Here is a 22,048-nt window from a genome sequence, read left to right on the forward strand (position 1 = left end):
CCAACGGCAGGGGGTTCTTCTTCATCAGTTCCAGTGCCACGACTTACACAGGGACCATCTTCTTCATTGCCACCACGTGGAGGCCTGCCATCACGTTCTATTCGTGGTGGAAGGAGGAGAGATTAGTAGATATATTCACAATCTACTTCTTTTTGTCATAGATTACTCATTAGACTTGTAGACTTGTGAATTTGAATTTTGAACCTTTTTGGCTTGGCGGTGACCAAGTGACATATTTTGTAAACATTATTATTTGAATTTTGGACATGACAAATGTTGACAGTTGCTCACTTGCTAGATAAATCATAATATGCTCTATGTTTTATGTTTTATAATATGCTTAAATGTTTTATGTTTTATAATATGCTTAAAAATTTGATGTATGTTTGTAATAGCTAGAATATAGATGATTGTTGTACATACTAGTAACTACAATGGAATCATGGATGCCATATCTATCTTGATTTATGCAAAAATATGCATGTTTTCATGTCTTCTACAATTAATTTGGTATTTGGGATGTTTGTTTTGAGTATAAATGCAAAAAAATATAAAAATATATATATATATAGCAGACGCTTCCGCGGACGCTTCGCTTCCTAGATTTTTGGAAAATGACGCTTCCGCGCTCTGCGCTTCCGCTTCGCTCCCGCTTCGTGCAACATTGGGCAGTACAGTTGAGGTACACCCCAACAGGAGAACAGGTGGCAGATATTCTCACGAAGGCCCTAGGAAGAACAAAGTTTGTTTACTTCAGGGAGAAGATGGGGATGGTGAAGAATTCATTTCAGTAGCAAAAGCAGAGAGTATAAGGAGTTGCAGTGCAACAATTAGCAGTGGCAGTGCTATGGGCAGCATGATGCAGCGTATTCAGAGGAAGCTACAGTACAAATGTAGCAGTGACAATTACAGTGTCATGAGCAGCAGTACATGTTGTAGCAGCGCAGTGGATGAGGGGCAGTTGCCCGTGCATCAACAGCACAGAGGACCGATGTTGTGGATCAATGTGATGCTTATGTTGGAAAGTATTGCTAGAGCACATTCCTCACCAAGAGGGAGTGTTGATTTTGGGTAGCATCTGATGTGCTCTAGCTCCAAAATTTTGTGGAGGGGCTAGAACACATGAGATCTTCAAGACCCAAAAATCATTTGGAGAAATTCCACACTGATGAGGAGTTATTAAAATAATTAATATTTTTAATAGGTTCCTAAGTCTAAACTTAGGAAAATAAAAATATTAATGGGTATTGATAAATATATGGGTGAGAAGCTTCTAAGAGATGAGGATCAAGTCTGCTTTAATCTTAGCCATTGATTAGAGACTTAATCTCGATCGTTGATTCGTCAAAAGGAAAAGTATAAGAGAAGACTTGAAAGTCATTTAGAGATACACCGGGAAAATACTCAGTAACCCGAGGGAAATCGATTCTCAAAGAGGAGGAGTTCGATTTCAGAGGGAAAGTTGCAAGGTGAAGGAAGAGGAGGGCATCAGCAGCAGTCAGAGACTAAGGAGGAGGTGACGCAGGGCATTTGGGAGACAGCGCAGAGGGAAGAGCAGGGAGACGACACCATTGGAAACACAGTCCTCACGCAGGCTGACACAGAGTGACGCAGAAGTGTGTGAAGGGTCTCCAGGGTGTCAGAACTTCTCCAAGAGGAGGAGAAACTTTGTCTCAAGTGTTTCTCTCAGAAGTGTCTCAATTTTTCTGTAGAATCATTCCTTGTAAAGCGATTGTTGCTGAATATTAATAAATAAACCCTCATCTGCTGCACCGGTTTTCCCACGTTGGGTTTTCCGGGGACAATTGTCCAAAAACAACTGTGTTAATGTGATTGATTCTTGTTTCGTAAATAACTTATTGTGAGAGATAAATAGGTGAAATAAATCAGTTACTGTAGTAGAATTTTGTGTTAGAAATTTTCACAACTTCGAATCTGGAGTAGAACGGCAGACAGGCTGAAAACAAACAAACCTGTAGCATACCATGGAAGTTAGTAAGAAGATTCTCTTTTACTTTGCACCTAGATTTTGTATGTGGGTTGATGCCAGCAATGCAAACTGTCTAGTCATCAATAGTAGTTAGAGTTCTCAACTTATTATCACTGTTTTTGAAGCCTCTCCAAGCTGCAGAAGGAGCACTCTATTCTTGGGAGAAAAAAGATCATTTGGTTAATATAACGAAGATCAGGTTGATATATATACACGAGTCTCTTTACTAAAAATAGTGGATGGGTCAATCTAATCTCTAATTCTACGATTTAAGGCCAATTCATGGTTTGAACAAGATTTGGAGGGCTTACTCCCTTCTATTGGATACTATATTAGTGTCTTATTAAGATCTGTTGCAGGGGAAGGATGGTTTCTTCAAGTATTCATCTACTCATCTCTGTGGCCTTCTTACCCATGATTTGTTTGAGATATGAGCATTGTGGACCTACATACCCACATGTGAAGTTAACCGGAAAAATTACTCGCTGAATTTTGTGGAGAAAAGGAAGCCTTTAGGGAGACTTTGTGTTGAGAAAAGGTACCAAGGACGTGTTTCTTAGTGCTTTTTGCCTAAGCCTAGGAAACAGGTGAACCCACCTTTTTAGTGTGATTTTATTAAGCTATTAAAATTATGTGACTTTTTAGTCACTTTATGAGTTCTAAAAGTACATTGTACTTTATAATATTAAAGTGACTTTATCAGGCAAAAAGGTTCATGGTACAAGAAGTTCTTAAAGTAACTAGAGGGGGTCATTAATGAAGGGGGAGACGCAAGAGGGGGTCAATGTGAGATTAGATCTCCACACTTGATCAAGAGAAGCTGAGATCTAATCTCAGCCCTAGATCTTAGGGATAGGTTTTCTCATCCCTATGGAGACTAAAAAGGAGGAAAAAGGCAAACGGAGATTCATTCTTCATGTGTAGCTTTTGGAGAAAAGGAGAAGAGGAGAGGATAAGCAAGGAAAAGGCTGAGATAGTCATATGCTGAAGGAGAGACCAATTTGCAACAAGAAGGCTGAGACAGGCATGAATCCCAAGGCTGGAAGGGTGGCACAAAAACCAAGAAGGTATAGGAGTTCCTACAGCACATTTTTTGAGGCACTTCCAGCGCATTTTCGAGGCAGCTTCAGCACATTAATTGCAGGTCTGACCAGCCTGAAATTGAGGAGAAGAAATCTGTCTGACAGACCCTAAATCGAGGAGAAAAAGTCAATCTGGCAGCACAGAATTTGAGGGAAGAGATTGCTGTCTGCGGCATGATTTTCGAGGCTGGAAAGTCTGTCAGTGGCATGAATTTCAAAGGCCTGATTTTCTGAACAGAGGCACAAAAACTGAGGGTCTGAAATCAGGCTGACAAGCACAAATTTCAGGGGTCTCAGTGCTGAACAGTGGCATGATTTTCAAGGCTGTAAAGTCTGAACAGTGGCACAATTTCCGAGGCAGAGAAGCGCTGGACAGGGGCGCATGTTTGCAGACAGCAGCACGAGTTTCTAGAAGCTGACCCAAATTCCAAGGAGGGAGATAAGTATCCCTTTGCTGTATTTAATGCTGTAAAATTTCTCTGAGATAAAAGCAAATAAAATCCTCTTCCTACTGGTTTTCCCTCGGGAGTTTTTCCAAAGTCTGATTGACCAAAAATCAAAGTCTCTAAATTTGTGCATGCTTGTGAAATTATCAGCTCATGTGAAAAAGTAGTGGTTGCTTCTAGTGTTTTAATTGAATTTTATATTCAAGTTTAAATCAGCAATGAACAATGGGGTTTGGGCATTACACTTGATGTGCAAAACAAATTAAAACCGGGTGGGGCTACAGGACACAATTTTCTACACTTTGGAGGCTGGTGTTGCATCCTCAGAGTGGTCTTGGAGGGTTGTCCCTTGATGGGTGTTTGTTACTCATTTGTGGGACTAGCTGGCCTTGGAAGAAAGATGCATCCACCTTGGAAGATGACACGGCATGCAACTTGAAGCCCACTATACAGCTTGGAAGATCATCTAGGAGAAGAAGGTCTAGAGGATGGTCGAAAGCAGCTTTAAGGATTTATGCACATTGAAGGGCCTTTAAAGGCTAGATATTGCACCAAAAATCCCTTTTACCCCTCATTTATGGAGACGAGTCACTTTTTGAGGGCTTGTGCCCCTTTGCTCTGTACATGTGGCATGAATGCCCCTCAATTTATGTAATTTAGATTAGTTAACTGAAGAAGAGCATCTTTTTGGCCCTCTATAAGCTAGATTTGGGGCTTGTACCCTAGAAAATTAATATTTTAATGTCAAAGAAGTTGAGCGCCTCCTCTATAAATAGAGGCGCACTTCCTCTCATTTTCTCATGGTCGGATAGAGGGAGAAATCCCTTAGCGAGTCTGAATTTTTTGTGATTTCTCTCTTTAAATTTGGCTATGGATGGATGAGTTGTGTTGAGCGACTTCTCCTGGGAGAATTTGTGATGTTAATGGTTCTCTTTTCTTAGATTAATATTGGTGAACTTTGATTATACAATCCTCTTCTATCTTATTTATTGTTGATAGATAAGGCTTATTAAGTATTCACTGTAGTTTTATTGGTATATTTCTCTTTATTCTCCTTTAACAAGGTCTTTCATCAAGTTTTTTAAAAGCAACCTAACTTAAGCTCCCTCCCTTATTTGTCTTTGAAAATAGCTGGACACTAGAATTAGAGATCTAAGGGACACAAGCTAGTCTCCCTTAGTTCTTTAAACCCACATCCATCTCCTTTCTCTCTGAGTGTGTTGCACATTGACCCCATATTCCCCAAAAATATATTGGCAAGCTAAGCCACCGTTCCTATCCTCCATCACCCATTTTCCTTTTAAAATCAACTAAATGGTTCTGCTGGGGTTTTATTCTCCTTGTAGTTCCTTGGTTGTGTGTGTGTTTGGGGACATTCCCTTTGAACTCAAACCTGGAAAATACAAAAAAGATCCATAGCAATCATATCCACCTTAAACCCCAGTGATGCAATCCTTTGATTGGTGGTATTTGAAGTAGAAGCCTTAGGGGGCTCTTTACCTGGTTTGATTGGGCCATTATATCCCTAAGATCTATTAAGGAGAAACCCTCTTGAGCTGCAGGAGAGCCGGCTAGAAGTGAGAAGAGGGTTGGTGAGATGACAGTTGGCCCCCTCTCAACTACGCAAGGTCGTACGCTTGAGCTTTTGGCCTTTATCTCAAGAAGTGCGAGATTTTTCTGTGACAATCCTGATAGCAACAAGGTAATCTCTCAACTCAATGATCTTCATATGGGAGCTAGCCACCATCTCTATGTCACTCATGCGTGTGGATGACAGTTTGTTCTTCAAAAGCATATTGCAGAAAATATTACACTCTAATACAAAATAATTAAGGCATCATACATATCCTAGCCTGACTTTCTCTACAATCAAATGATCTTTCATAGAATCAAGAATGATTCTCCTTGCTTTGGCTGCCTTCTTGTTGTGTTCAGCAAACTGTTCAGCATCACAAGGGACTGCAGCTTTCCCATCGCCAAAACACCAAAGATCAGCCTCCTCCAACAACATAAGTCAGCATTGCCAAAGAGTGAAGTTTGCAGCTGCTTCTAACCAGTCACGGTCTCTGAGACCTAGACTGGCCATTGCTGCAACAACTGGAACACAGCTCAAACAAACATATCAGCTGAAAAACAAAACAGAGCAGCAACGAATCACAGGTGCCATTTGCCTCTCCAATCAAGGCATCACACTAAGATATCCAAATGCCTATCTCAGGAATGGATCATTTTCACTCACTAAAGATTCTTGTTCATCACACATGCTGAAACCTTCCAACAACTCCTCACAGATAGCAGCCTTCTCCAAAAGTATGAATTCCAGAAAGATTTCAGATCTGCAACTCTGATACCATGTTCAATTTTCAGCAGAATAACCAGATCTGTACCTTTATCTTCAGATAGCCTAATCCAGTAAACTACAACTGCGTAACCTATCAAAACTGTAGATGAAGGATGCTAAATTTGCAAACACGGAACTCTGCAAACAGGAAAAGCAAGCTATAAAATTGCAGTGATCAATCACATCACTCTTTATTTAATCAAAAGTAGAAAATATTACAACAGCTTGCTAATCACTAGCTCAAGAAAAACCGAATAATCAAACTTGCCCTGCCTTCTTTTATAGATGAAAAAAGCTAGGGTATACAATCAAGGCCAACCATTCCTTTGGTGCACCTAGTTTAGAGTGAAAACCTTAATTCCTAACTTTGCATAGAATAAAGCACCATCCAACATGAGAGAGAACCCCTAGGATAGAATGCTCAGAGTCTATATCTGGAAAATACCTCAGACTCAACGCCCCCTCTAAATCTGAAACTTCTTTAAGCCGTACACTTTTCTAACGCTAGAAACCATAATGAAAAAACAGAACCAAAAACACTTTTCAGAACAGAAAAACAAGTGTTTTTCAAATCTGGAGAAGCAAATCTAATTAAGGCAAGTGCCAGCGCCTACTAAACCAGAAAATGGAACCTGATAAAGAAGGCAAATCTAAAGCTGACACATGAATCACACACATCTAACACTATCTGTCTCTGACTGCTTCCATACCTACAGCACATAAGCATCACTGCCACACAACAAAAAGGTTGTACAGATATGCTCATCACTGCTGCTGCATAGGGATCACAGGAGGATGAACTTTTTTAAACTGAATCTACCGTCTATGCTGTGCTGAAGTGAAGGAGAACAACTGCTGGGTAATTAGTTAAAGCTAACACGCAATTCATGGAGTCTATGCATTCCCTGTCAATATTGCATAGCAAACATCTCAGAAGATCATCCAAGAGGCACAAGTAGTTGCAGAGTTTTGTGGATATTAGAGCAGAGATCCATATAAAGACTCAGCATTCTAATCTGGAAGATGGGCAGGAGGCAAGTTCAGTTAGAACTAGTTGGGACTTCAATCTTGACTGAATGAAGGACGAGTTAAGAACTCCAATGTTGACTGGAAGAAGAAAGAGTTCACCCTCACTTAACTTGTCAATCAACAACTCGAGTTCTATATTTGAACTAGCATAACTTAGCATGGATCGAATCTATAAAAGAACTACGAAGGGACAAGGATTAAACAAGTTTTGTGCACAAAGGTTTGTGTGACAAGACAAAGCTCAGGGGTTGTGAGAGAGCCTTGTTGTGCAGAGCGCGGAGAGCTTATGTCTTAAGTAATAGGAGATCACAAGTGCGCTAGGATTTAGGCGCTAGGATCAAGGGTTGGCAGGGCAAGTCCAAGCTAGATCAGCAGGAGAACAAGTATGTTCTCAGAGAGATAGAATGCTTTGTAATAGATTCAATTGCTCCAAGAACAACCAATAAAATACCACATCAAGCAAGCGAGTTTTCCCTGTTGGGTTTCCTAAGAAAAGTGTGTCAATTTGTGCATGTGTCTTTATCTCTGTTCTTTTTATTCCGCTGCATATGAATTGTTAAGAAACTTTGTATCTCAGTGAAAGTAAACTAGTTTTAGTTTTCAATTATTCATCTAAGTAGTTGCAGAGTTTTGTGGAAATTTTTGTGGATATTAAAGCTGGGATCAATATAAAGACTCAGCATTCTAATCTGGAAGATGGGCGGGAGGCCTCTTCCAGATTTGCCAAAAACTGTTTGTGTGAACTAACATTGATGGATGCTCAAGATCAGGATCCCGGGAGCATGGTTGGAAGGAATAGGTCTTTAGATCAGATTTCGCAACAAGAAGCAAGGAAGTCTTCTAGTTCACAAGGAGCAGTTGCAGCAGCGGATAATGTAGTGGTGTTGAAGACAGATCCAAGTGGAAGAGTTTCTTCCAGAAGTACCTTCCTCGCTAAGAGGGAGTGTTGAAAATGTAGCGAGCAAGATCTTTTGGCTTGTGCCTTAGCCAATGAAGACCTCGAATTATCCTCATTAGTGAAACAGGAATCGCCAATTTTGCCGATTAATCGCGATTCATAATCTGCTCGCCGGTGAAAAGTCCCGATCCGAAACTCTGCGAGTCAAATCGGGTTGACCGAGTTTGACTCGTGGTCAACACAAGTTTGACTCGCGAGTCTGCCGATTTACCCGATTAACACGACTTTGCTGATTTCTCGAGTCTCACCAGATTTCAGTTTAGGTTTATCAGGGTTCAAGTTGTCGTTATATTGGACCACCGTCGACGCGCAGACTTGCACAGCCATTCCACTACGCTGCAGACTCACAGAGCTTCCACCGTCGACGCGCAGACTCCAGAGCCATTCCACTACGCCGCAGAGCCATCTACGCCACAGACTCCAGAGCTTCCACCGTCCACGACTAGCAGACAAGTTTTGTGAGGCATTTCGACCTTCTGCAATTAGTATTAAGGTTTTTCCAAACTTTTTTTTTCGGCCTTAAATTCTTTGCAAATTGAAAAAAAAACTGACAAATTTTGTCTTGCATATTTCCCTTATGCAATGAGAGATTGGATTGGATGAGACATTGGATTTGAAGCTCAGACGATACAATCCATTGCCCTTATATGAGTTGTAAGGGCCCTACAATCGAGTTGTTGTTGTAGAGACATTAATGAGAGGTTGGATTTGAAGCTCAGCGCACTCAGTCCCACAGTCGGATTCTTCAGAGCAGAGCTCAATGGAACGCTTTATGGTGAAGCCATGATGAGCTTGGCTGTGAAGAATCCGAATGTGGCAGTGAGGACGCAGATCAAGCACAAACTGCATGGAGTAATATTTTGATGATGCCAGCTTAACCTTCAATAGATTATCAAATTCGTAATTCACTGTGTTTGAAGCCCAACTGCATTGATTTCTTTTCTATGTAGAGACAAATAATTTTTGAAAGCTTATTATGCCAAAACAATGGGCAGAATTGGATTTTTTATATGAGTTGTGTGTATTTTGCTTAATATGAGTTGTGTGTATTTTGCACTAAATCTAATTGAGAGTTGCAAGAAGAGTAGTTCTCCAGGCGACCAGTAGAGAGCATACAAGCCATTGCACTTATAATGATGATGATCCTATAGACGACTCTCAATATTACGCTCCTTTGTCTTGAACTCTGCATATAAAATAACTGACAAATTCTGTCCCAGTGGAATCTGATTCTCGGTCTCTGCTCACAGCCACTCAAAACTGGAACAAACAAGTTCACAGGCTATACATAGGGCCTAGGCAACTAGACTTTATAGATAAGTTTCATTGGGGTATATGCTTGGTCTCTAGTATCTACCCATAGCCTGTGAAAATTGTCCTGTTTCACTGGTCTCTACCCATAGCCTATCTTTAGAATTATCCCTGTTTTTATAACAGTGATCCTCACAGAGTCACACCTATCTATCTCCTAGACTCCTAGTACATTAGAATACTGCTCCATAACAGTGATCCTCACTTGCCTTTTGCATAATCTCTATAATATATATGTTTAGTTGACTGTTGTTTACTGACCTCTGTCTTCATTTAATTTTTTAGATTTCTAGCATACTTTAAATTTTTGGATCATTTTTAAATTTGATTTTTTATTGTCTTTCACAGAAGCCACAAATTAAACACAAGTTCAAAGCAACAACAATGCCAAGAGAGAAGGACTTTGCTTGGGCTTATTGTGACAAGATTCCCGGAGACCCCAGGCTCCTTTGTAAATTTTTCAAAACGAAATGTAGTGGAGGCATTTATAGATTCAAGTTCCACCTTGCACAAATACCTGGCCATGATATAGGTCTTTGCAGCAAGATTGACGATAATGTCAAACACCAAGCAACCTTGGCCCTTGATATGTTAGATCAGCATAATGCCAAGAAAGCAAAGCAAAATACTGAAATAGGAACTCTTGGAGTTGATAGTTTTTCTACCACTAGCCCCATGTCACCTCACTCTGTTGAATCCTCAATGTCGTTCCCAAGTTTCCCACACATGCCTCCAAGGCCAAGTCAAACTCAAGGCCATACTAGTCCTTCAACTCCTTCCTTCAACACTGGAGGTGGAAACATAAACACCTTTTTTGCTCCCCGCACGAAACCCGATTCCCAACCTACCTTGGATGCCACTGGTTGGAAAAAAAATATCCATAGTCAAGCAAGGAAGGCCATTGCTAACTTTTGGTACTATTCTGACATACCTTTCCACTGTGCCAAAAGTCCTTATTAGCAAGCTATGATTGATGCAATTGCTATTGCAGGTCCAGGGTTCAAAGCCCCTACATCAAAGAGCCTTAGGACAGATATGTTGTTAGAGAGTGTTGAAGATGTCATGCTTGTGCTAGCTGAGTTTCGTTCATCATGGGTAGAAACAAGGTGCACCATCATGAATGATGGATGGACAGATCAGAGGAATAGAACTTTAATAAATTTCCTTGTATCTTGTCCCGCAGGCACAATGCTTCTCAAATCAATGGATGCTTCAGACAAGGTTAAGACTGCCCAACTTATCTGTGAAATGATGGAGGAAGTCGTTCAAGAAGTGGGAGAAGAACATGTTGTACAAATTGTCACCGATAATGCAGCTAATTATATGGCTGCTGGTAGACTTTTTGAGATTAGGCACCCCACTATTTTTTGGGCCTCTTGTGCTGCCCATTGCATAGATTTAATGCTTGAGGGCATTGGTAAGCTTCATTGGATACACGAGGTTGTGGAGAAGGCAAAATCCATAATCAAATACCTATACAACCACACTATTGTCCTAAACACTATGAGAAAATGCACTGAAGGTAAAGAAATTGTTCGACCTGCAGTGACTAGATTTGCAACAAATTTCATATCTTTGCAATCTGTGGTTGAGCAAAAGATAAATCTGAAGAGGATGTTCTTGGGACCTGAGTGGATGGGATATAAACATTCCAAGACCCTTGAAGGCATCGAAATTGTTGCACTTGTGTTTAATGATGGTTTCTGGAAAGATGCCAAAGAGATTATTGCTGTGACGGAGTCCCTTGTTAGAGTTCTCAGGTACTTCAAGTCTTTTAACTTTTTCATTTTTTAAATTTCATTTCAAGCTTCTTTTTATTTACAATATTTCATATTTCTTTAAATTTGAATGCTTGAACTTTCAGGATGGTTGATGGTGACAAACCCGCTATGGGTTACATTTCTGAGGCGATGGATCTCGCAAAGGAGGCCATCAAAAGAAGATATGGGGATGATGAGACAAAGTATATGCCTGTTTAGGACATTATAGATGCACGTTGGGATAGGCAATTGCATTCCCCCTTACATGCTGTTGGGTACTTCTTAAACCCACAATATTTTTATGATAAGAGCAAATTTAATGAGGATGGGGAGGTTGGCAGAGGACTTATGACATGCATGGAAAGGTGCTTCCCTGATCCAGAACATCAAAGTCGTGTCTTTTCCCAACTACAAGATTATAGGGCGCCATCTAAATTGTTTGCCTATACCAGTGCTATAAGAGAAAGGTCTAAGATGTTGCCAGGTACCAAGCTTGAAGGCTTCATCAATTCATTAAATTTGTTTAAACTTTATTTTGTATGTTAAATGTTTTATTAAATTTTCTTTTCTTTTTAAGTTTTTACTATTTAGTACTTCTACTCACAAACCCTTACCACTTGCTAGGTCTTTGGTGGCAAAACTTTGGTGGTGATACGCCAAATTTGAAGAGATTTGCCATTTGAATCTTAAACCAAGCATGTAGTGCTTCAGGTTGTGAACGCAACTGGAGCATGTTTGAGAAAATACATTCTAAGAAGCGCAATCGATTGACACAAAAATGCTTGAATGACCTTGTATTTGTCCATTACAATCTACGACTTCGCAACAAACAAATACTAGGTGAGACTCAAGAGCTTGAATTTGAAGGTTTCATAATCTAATTCGTACTTTAAAGTTCAAACTTCAAACTTCAAAGTGAAATTTTAATTCACATTTCAATGTCTCATGATAATGACAGGTATGGATCATTCACCAATCGACCTTGAAGAGATAGATTTGCAAACTACAAATGTGGCAGACTGGGTTCAATTAGAGGAGCCTCCTCTTTTAAACCTTCATGACTTGGAGAACTTTGAGCGTCAAGCAAGCGAAGGAGTGGAAGGAATCGCTTCTAGTTCTCACTCTTAAGAGTCTTAGACTCTTAATTGCTTATTTTTTTTTGATTAGTTTGCAGTTTTTTGTAAACTTTTAGAAGCATATGCTTCTAAGGACTCAAGACTCAGTGCTTTGGATCATGTTTGGACTCATAACATATATGAGATACTTATTCATTCATGATATTTTGGACATCTATTGATATTATGCATTGTTTGGACATGCCTTTACCCAATATTAATGAAAAATGTTTTTTTTTTTTTAATTCAATATATGTGTATATTTGTATTTAATGAATTCAATGATTTTTTGCCGATTTTTTCCCAATCCGATTAAAACTCTTCGCTCTTTTGCCTCGCCGATTTATTGCCGATTCCAACTCTGGTAACATTGATCCTCATGAGTTAGACTTCAGTTAGGATGAGTTACTTCCATTTTACTGAATAATCATCAAGTTAGCATGCGTAGAGTTGGAGCTTCAGTTAAAAGAAGAGTCTTCATCAGTTTAACTACAAGATTGGGTGGTAGTTACAAGTTCAATTAGAATGAGTTGGGGACTTCAGTCTTGATTGAAGGAAGGACAAGTTAAGAACTCTAGTGTTGATTGGAGAAAGAAAGAGTTCACTCTCAATTAACTTGTCAATCAACAAATCGAGTTCTATATTTGAACTAGACTAATTTAGCATGGATCAAATCTATAAAAGAAGGACGAATGCACAAGGATTAAACAAGTTTTGTTCACAAAGGTTTGTGTGACAAGACAGAGCTTATAGGTTGTGAGATAGCCTTGTTTGTGGAGAGCATAAAGAGCTTGTGTCCTAAACAATAGGAGATCACAAGTGCGCTAGGATTTAGAAGTTGGGATCAAGGATTGGCATGGCAAGTCCAAGCTAGATCAATAGAAGAACAAGTATGTTCTCAGAGAGACAGATTGCTTAGTAATAGATTCAATTGCTCCAAGATCAATCAATAAAACACCACATCAAGCAAGCAGGTTTTCCCTATTGGGTTTCCTATGAAGAGTGTGTCAATTTGTGCATGTGTCTTTATCTCTATGTTTTTTATTGCGTTGCATATGAATTGTTAAGAAACTTTGTATCTTGATGAAAGTAAACTAGTTTCAATTTTCAATTATTCATCTAAGTAGTTGCAGAGTTTCGTCGAAATTTAACACTAAACAGTTGATAACCCTATCTAGGGTTGGAGATGAAAGTCTAGGACTTATGGATTAATTGCTTCCACTTAAAAGAAGAAACCCTAGCTCCTAGAAGAAATGACATCTTGATGATGAGGTTGATTTGCAGGTTGGATAAAAGAAGGCTAAGATTAAGAGGAAGCTAACACGTTCCAAGAGATAAGTACTTTACATCTCTCTTTCTTGATTATTGCTATTGTTGTTATTCTTCTTGTCCTTGTATATCTTGCTTGGTTATATTTGTTCTTCCTTGGCCTCCTAGTGAGGATTGTAGGTACATGATGAATCCTGCCAAGGTTGTTACATTAAATTAAAAGATTGGAAGAAAAAAGCTTGTGACAAGAAGACTCATATTGGATGAAGCTCTAGACTCAGAGGGAGCAGACAAGATCAGCCTAATTGAAACATGTTTTGATCTTATGACGAAAAGAAGTCAATTGTGACTTCCAAGATGAAGATGGCTAGAAGTTTTGAAGATGCGATGTTGATCTGAATATGTTGAAGATGAGCCATGACCTTTTCTACTATGTGTTGTTTCTAATGGGGGTTGAGGACCTCTTTGTCCTGTGTAAGAGGGAGATGATTTATGAATCGCAAGATTGAAAGTGTAGCATGACCCTGGTGAAATCCTTGTTGCGATTTGGAATAATGGATTGCAAGTCCACGGGCATCTCCATGATGAAAATTTGAATAAGTTGCACAACTCTGTCACTGACTTGGTTGATCCTACCGATAAGCTCTTTGAATTGGGTTGTGTTAGCCTGAATGACATAGAAGTTTCTGTTGGATTTAGCATGTCTAAAGTTGGGAATGTAGTTGGTTTGTGAAGCATTTTGGCTCTGGAAGTTGTTTGTTGGTTTGTTTGATCTAGTGCCAAAATCGACCATGGTATACGTATCTGCGATTGAGCAAGTTGTTGATGTTTGCTTCTGTAAGAAGCCTGGAATGGCTGAGAACCCTCTCTTGGAGAGGGAGAGCATTGATTGATAGCATCATGAGCATATTCCTTGGGCTGTAGCTAAGATACCATAGATTATGGTCGATAAAATTGTCAATCCCTTAGGTCAATTGACCAAGAGGCCAGTGAGTCTGGTCAAGGAGCTTAATTCTGAGGCATGAAGAGATCCCTTAGGTCAGTTGACTGAGAGACCAATGAGTTTGGTCGGGGACACTGATTTTGTCATCTCTCCCTTAAGCAGTTGCTAAGAAACCTATGGATTGGTCTGGGAGATTGATCTTGAGTTCACTTCCTTGGGTCGTTCACTGAGAGGACAATGAGTTTGGTCGGGAAGGATGAGTTCTCTCCCTTGCGTCATGGATCGAGGGACTATATAGTCGGGGAGATTGATATCAAGATAGGGGTTCCTGATCCTCCCTTGGTCGTGGACTGAGAGACCTTGTTTATGGTTGGGGAGATGGACCCTGTGTACTCTCTTGGGTCATTGTGCTTGACTGAGAAACCATTGCTTATGGTTGGAGAGTTTGGCCTCAGGAACTATATTGATTGATGGGAAGTGCTTGATGTTATGTTTGGTCGAGAAGGATGAGTTCTCTCCCTTGGGTCGTGGATCGAGGGACTATATAGTCGGGGAGATTGATATCAAGATAGGGGTTCCTGATCCTCCCTTGGTCGTGGATTGACAGACCTTGTTTATGGTTGGGGAGATGGACCTTGTGTACTCTCTTGGGTCATTGTGCTTGACTGAGAAACCATTGCTTATGGTTGGAGTGTTTGGCCTCAGGAACTATATTGATTGATGGGAAGTGCTTGATGTTATGTATCTTTCCTTAGAATGAGACTTGTATATTTGATCTCTCCCTTGGATCATTGCTGAGAGACCTATGGATTGGTCAAAGAGATTGATCTTGAAAGAGAGAGAGAGACTTGTACATTTGATCTCTCCCTTGGGTAGTTGCTGAGAGACCTATGGATTAGTCGGGGAGATTGATCTTGAGAGAGAATGAAAAGTCCCTCCCTAGCTAAGAAGAAATGTTGGAAATTTAGTAGCCATGGTCACTATTTTTCATCAAGGAAAAAGAAAAAATTAAATTTGGATTAATTATTCCATGTGTCAAGTCGGCCCCAAGTCAGCTAGGCCCCTTTGAGGCATCTATTCGACCCCCTTTGGAGATTATTAATATGAGACCTCTCCTCCTCACTTTGGATCATCGAATGATCTATTGTTTATCTATGTTCCAGCAAAGAAAGGAGTTAGAGGAGGCCAAATTTCAGAAGGAAGAATGACGAGAGGCTTGGCATTTGTGGGAAGCTCTTGTTATTGGTTAGATGTTATCTTGATGTCTTATTTCTGCATAAATTGACGATGAACTCTCTCTCTCATAAAAAAAAATATTTTTGGGTTTTGCCCTGGCTGCAAGCCAAATTTTCTGTCTCTTGTCTCATTGTCTCATTGTTATTTCTAATACTCTACTGTAATTAATGGTTGAAACTTTATTATGTATAACCGCTTGATGATATTGAATATCATACGTAATTGATGCTAATAAATCATTGGATGTAGATATCATTGAAGAAAATTGTTCTAGTCTATTTCTACTAGAAAAATCAACATGAATGATATTGTTCTATATTATGGGTTTGTTCCACTCACATATTTCAGATTTCACCATGTTGAATTTGAAGAAATAGGCAATCTATTGATGCATGAGCTGTTAGTTTAACTTCTGCCTGGAATTGTTGCTAGTAGAAGAAACTAGAAGCAAGCAACTAGAAGTGTCGCATGTGGTGGAAAATGCATGCATATGTATGTCCCAGCAGAAATATTTGAATAACTTGTTTCAGCTCGATATGAATTACATGTTGATGTTCTCCTAGCATTTGCAGCTAGCATGTTTTACTCCTAAATGAATTGTAGCAATAATGTGCACCGCTAGTTTTTGAGTCGTAGATTTCTGTTTTTTAGGCATATTAACATGAACATATGCTCATTTGTACACAATCACTGACTGCATTGTTAGACTGAAGGTTTGTCCCTTTTCTTCACTGCTCCCTAGTAATTGGGCTGTTCTATGTTTGATTTTTCAGAGTTGCTGGCTGTTGTTATGGGTGCATATGAGAAGGGGCATTCTAGAATGTTGTTGTTAGGATGTTGAGCACCTTGTTATCTTCTATTTCATGTTGCACATGCTGATCAAGTTCAAAATTCTGCATTCAAATTGGTTCAAGTGATGAGTTTGAAAGGAAAGAACTATTGATTAATGTTCCATGGGAATGCATCCCCAAGGTGGGGGTGTGTTCCCCACGTTTCCTATGCTCCCAAGACGAGGGGACACCTAGGGAAAAGTTTCCCCTTGTCCCCATGTTGGGGAAACTCAAGGAGATGCGGGGGGAAACATTTCCCCAATGTGGGGAAGTGTTTCCCCATAAGGGGTGCTTGTGGGCGTCTCCCCTCAAACAGGACGAGGCGTCCCCCCTGAATTTTGTTTGACAACAATAATTGATGAGTGGGGAAGCATAATGTTCAACCCCTAAGACCCTAATAATGCTATGTAATTAATAGTAATGTTAAATTCATCCTTTTACTTAAATTTTTAACATTACCATTAATTGACTCGAGATGTTTGAGAGTGGTTCTAACCTCATTGGATTTCATATGGAAAAAAAATATAATTTTCGATCCCATTCAAAATCTAAAGGACTTAACAGTTTTCAACATTTGGATTTGGGAAGATTACAACATTTCCATTGGATCCTATCATGTATAAGGGTATGGAACTAGCATTTAATCAAGAGCACCAAGACCTCTATGTACATTGATGTTGGTGGCATTGATTATTGAACTATTCTTCAATGACCCTAGTAAAATTGTACCTAGCACTCAAACGAAATCTCAACTTGACATGTTAAGCTTTTACTATCTTATTTTAATGCTTAGAGAGCGATATTGATGATGAGGATTCCAATATACGCAATAATTTTGATGATATGTAGGAATTTGTTGTAGCGTGAATTATTTTGGACTACAAAAGACTTCTAGAGCCTCTATGTTGATGTATTTTTGGTTCAAATATGGATTGCACTTGATGCTATTTTGGTTATATGCACCCTTACTATATATATGAGAAACTTTGCATATTTGCGTATTAAGGTTTGGGTTCATCTGGATGCACGTGAATATTTACAGTTTTTTTCCTTCAAAATTTGTATATTTACGCATTTTTTGGTCGATTGGTTTTTTGGTCCAGTTTTTTTTCAATTCCCACTTTTCGGGTCAATGGTCCACTTCTGGTGACATAAATTCATCGTCAATTGTTCATTTTTTATTTTAACTTGAGTCTCGACTCTAGATACTGATGACTTTAGACCAAGTCATTGATTTATCACTTTTTACTATTTTTGAGTTTGAGTAATTTCAATTTACTATTTTGCTTAGTACTAATCAGATTTCAGAATAATGAATTTAAATCAATATATACAATGTTTTATTATTTATATTTCATTGAATCATTTATGACGCATGAATCAATGTATTTCATTATTGAATTTGAATCATGTTTATACACGCACACACACCGACGTCCCCCAGACCCCCTGAATTTCCCTAAGATTGGGGGTGCTCCCACATGCCCCCCTGTGCATCTCCCTGTTCTCACATCCCCCCATCCCAGAAACTTGGTGGAACATGTCTATTGATCAAGCAATCTATCTATCTATCTGTCTATCTATATTTCTCTCTGTTATCTTTTCTTTTCCATAGAAAATGTCCTCTGGAAAATCCTCCGGTCACTTCATCACACATTTTGTGAATGGAGCCCAGGTAAATGCCGCCAGAGTACAACACGTATTCTTAATCTAAAGGGACTCTACCAGACTCGAATCCATAAACTTTCACAAATCTCTCCCTTGAAACTCAACTATTTCTCTCTATCTGTCTATATATCAGCCCATTTATCCATCTATGTGTCTGTCTGTCTCTATCTGTTTATACATCTGTCTGTTTATCTATCTATCTGTCTGTGCGTATCTCTATCTGTCTATCTATCTATGGCTGGGTGATAACTCTATACTATACTACTTTTCTGGAGAATGCAATGGAAGTTCATGGCATATTAGAGGATGAATGTTGTCATAGATGTGCCCTAAATTTTGGTCATCATACCGCTGTCGATAGCAGTAGTGATGGGGGAAACATGTTATCATACACCTTCAGCTTGTTCTGTCCCATGTTAGCTGGCTCATTGCTAGTCAATTATGAATTGGTTATTTATTCAGTAGGATCAAAACCTGCAATAGCTTACCGATTTATGGGCTTGGACCAATTGTTGAACAGCAGGGAGATTGCTTTCAGCGATAGATTACTATTCGTATAAAATTTGCCGATAACAGAAAACTCTCAAGGGATGTCGGCATCATTTTCGTGATCAATTAGGATAGGCAGAATTAATGGTGGAGTGATTTAATGGTGGAGTGATTTAATTAGAGGCCTATGGCAGGATTGACAAGTCCTTAAAGTTTGTGAATGCCACTGCCTCGGGCTACATTTATGCCGACTCCTGGTGGACTAATGTGCCTGGTTTTATGTTTTAATTGAAATGTAGGCCCGATGGCCCAGACACTGTTTATTGATCTTTATGGTTATGTACCCGAGTAGCCAAGTCTTGGTGCTTCGTGATTTTGGTTTAAAACCAGCTCGATTTTGATCTTGGTTCACGTGGCCTGTATTTTTTAATGCAAAATCATGTACAAGCAGCATTTTATCCCAAAAAGGAGAATCTACCTCTTCCTGGTTTGTTGAAATACGGCCACGGAATTGATGGATTATTCGTATTTTGTATATTTGCCCCCCTTTTTCCTCAATTAAACAAAATGGGCATTAATAAAGGAGGAGAGAATAATGGAACCTGCAACTCCTTGGGGAGGTAATCGTGCTTCATGGACAGATCCATTGCACGCTTGATGCGCTGATTGCGAGCATCCACGACCTCCGGGGGCAAACGATTAAGTGCCTCTTCAACGTCCAAGCTATCAGCTTGATCGTAGAGATCCTCGTACCGAAGACCTTCAAGAAATCAATCGAAAATAGCCAAATTAGTGGACGAAATAAGCGAGAGACAAGAGGAGGTAATGAATGTAAAATACCATATTTTCTAAGGCGGTTTCCCACGACAGTGCACTGTGTAATGGCCACCCAATCTAAGGCCTTCTTCCCTACATTGTAGAGAGCTCCCTTAATCATCTGTGATGCCATGCTCCTTTCTTCGCTCTTCTTCGTCCTGGCTAGGGTTTCGAGGGTTCCAAAGCACTAAACCACGTCTATCCTCGGCTTCCTGTTTCTGTATATTGTATTATATGTGGGTTAATATTACATTTGAACGCACGGTGTCATTTTTTATATCATATCTTCATATCTTATAATTTATTGATATTACAAAAAGTCAAAAATCACCCCCATAATTCTGCAAAAGCAATTGATCTTGTGGTCAATAATGTTTGGTTTTTATATGTATAAATCGTATTGTTTTCCATCCTATCATATATTTTGGTGTGCAATATTTAAAATATTGAAGTTATATATGTATATGTAGGGGTAAATTTCGTATTACTCTTTAAAGGGAAGTGTACATGAAAATGTTAGATGATTTAGCTCATTTTTTCATCACTAAGACTGAATCATAGAGGTATAGGATAGTATAGCAGAATATTCAAAATACCAAAATTGATTATATATAAACTAAAAAGTGGGGTAGATTGGCCTTGAGAATTGATAGTAATGTCAAAAATCAATGGAAGTTTGAGCATATTAGAAGACTAAGCAAAGAGATTAGAATTTGTAGTTGTTGGGGTGTCTCCAAGAAAGGGTGGAATGCCAAGGTGTTGCTCTATATGTTTCAGTTTCTAATCCAAGTACTTCATGCGGTGATGCAAATGCTCCATAGAGTGAAGGAGGTGTGCACGATGCTCAAACATGTCTATCGGGATTATGTCAAGGAGGAATTTCATATGTCAATATAGATCAACAATGTGCATGTATTGGTTGAGAATTCCATGTGTATGCCCAATGTCTAACACCCATTCTGCCATCTCAGCGAGAACATCCATGTCTTAAATATAGTGTTGAGAGGCTCCTTCTCTCTCGATGCATGTGAGCTCTAACGAGATGGGGCCCGGGTTAAGCTCAGGGAACCAAACAGTGGTGAGTATGCGTGTTCCCCCAAGTGGGTTATTCATGATAGTAAATTGTTCCTTTATGAACGCAGGCACGCTAGCGAGGCATGGTGGAGGGCCTAAGAAAGAAAGGAGAGCAAGTAGTTAAGAGAGGGAAGGCACAAGCGACAGGCACGAAGAGATAAGCCACATGTAGGAGAGGCAGGGCCAAGTGGCCAAGATCTGAGAGGGAGACGGACAGTTGACAACGAACTAGGAGGATGTGTAGGGACTATCTATATATTATTTATTTTTTACAATATAGATAAATCTGGAATATAATCATAAACAGATAAACATTGGAAACTTAGAGATATTAGGACATTTACATCAAACATTCATGAACTTCAATACATTGCACATATCATCAATTTTACATGCTATTAAATATAAGCATAACGAAATCATATAAAAGAACATCATGAATAACATAGGTATCGTTCACTACGAGACAAGGTTCAATCTTGACTTGCCATTACTTGCAATGCCTTGTTGTCATTTGCCTCCAAGTGTGAATGTTGATGTGCTTGGACCGAATGTAGTGACCCACGGTTGACCTCCCAGCCTACTCCTTGGGTACTCTCCTTCCCCGCGGACCCCCGAGCTGCAATGGGGTTGCACAATGGAGGAAGTGTACTAGCGGATAGAGGTGAGCACTCATTGGCTCAAGAGTCCCCTCTCTAAAGTCCTCTACCTCACCAAACTCAACTATAACTCGTAGCCACTACCATGACATAGTCTCATCCATCCAACAATAGGGTTAAAAAAAGTCCCTTCTCCCATGGCTTGCCCCTTCTTTTATAGGATGCTTCATAGGTGACACTTGGCATTTCATACATAATTAATTATTTTTATTAATCTAAAAGTTTGATTGTTCACTCACCCATGTGTCACCCTCTCACCAAGGCTCTCCAAAATTATTTACTTAAATTTTAATTTAAAAAATAATATTTTTCGTCACCCCAACAAGACTTCCTATTTATTCTCCTAGTTGTCTCTTAACCCTCCTTTTCTACTCTTTAATTTGTGTTCATTACTGAAGTCAATTAACAAGTCTTAGATTCGGTCCCCTACGTACTTCCTAATTTAACTCACTTTGCCTCATAGATGGATATTCTTGTGTTGGCTCTTGCTACATGGATGTTCTCTTAGTTTCTCTAATTTTAATTTATTAATATTATTTTAGTTCACCACCCTCTTCTCTTAATGAAGCTAACTATTTTAGGGTTAATCTTTATACTTAACTCTATGTCACTCTTTCCCCCTTTTACCTAATTAAGTTGGGTATGTACATTATCTACCTAATATTTTCCAACATGAGAAGGGTAGGGTTCTTAAGGTAAAATATTTTATTTCTTCCTATTCTCCCCTTACCCCAAGCTTTATTCTTGATTTAATTGCCTCGATTCTAAAGTCACTTACCACTTGATGTGAATTTGTAGGATTTTCATATCATTATTATATTTATTAGTTTCTTTTTAATGATGCCAAGGGTGCCAAGTTGGTCGTGCCCTTCAAGAACTTCCCTTGAAGTTCCAAGTGTGCCACGCCTAACAATTTATTTGTGATGCCAAGGGTGTAAGTTGATCATGCCCTTCAAGAACTTCCCTTGAAGTTCCAAGGGTGCCACGCCACCTGCCCTTCAAGCATCCAGTGGCTACGAGGGGCAAGTCTAA

General features: G+C 39.4%; 1 protein-coding gene across 1 annotated transcript in view; it reads right to left on the bottom strand.

Moving 5' to 3' along the window:
* Window positions 1-19,511, bottom strand: part of LOC149175011 (cytochrome b-c1 complex subunit 7-1, mitochondrial-like) — a 55,033-nt gene extending 35,522 nt beyond the window's left edge. Inside the window, exons 1-2 of the mRNA XM_089419489.1 lie at window positions 19,308-19,511; window positions 19,070-19,227 (exon numbers count right to left, since the gene is read on the bottom strand). Of these exons, the coding sequence (XP_089275615.1) occupies window positions 19,070-19,227; window positions 19,308-19,416 (267 nt within the window). The 5' untranslated portion in view covers window positions 19,417-19,511. The remainder of the gene's footprint in view (window positions 1-19,069; window positions 19,228-19,307) is intronic.
* Between the last annotated feature and the right edge of the window lie 2,537 nt (window positions 19,512-22,048).

This window comes from Pinus tabuliformis, chromosome 4_1, assembly GCF_031772625.1.
Source record: "Pinus tabuliformis cultivar Carrire ecotype Pingquan chromosome 4_1, CPIR1, whole genome shotgun sequence".
Lineage (NCBI taxonomy): Eukaryota > Viridiplantae > Streptophyta > Pinopsida > Pinales > Pinaceae > Pinus > Pinus tabuliformis.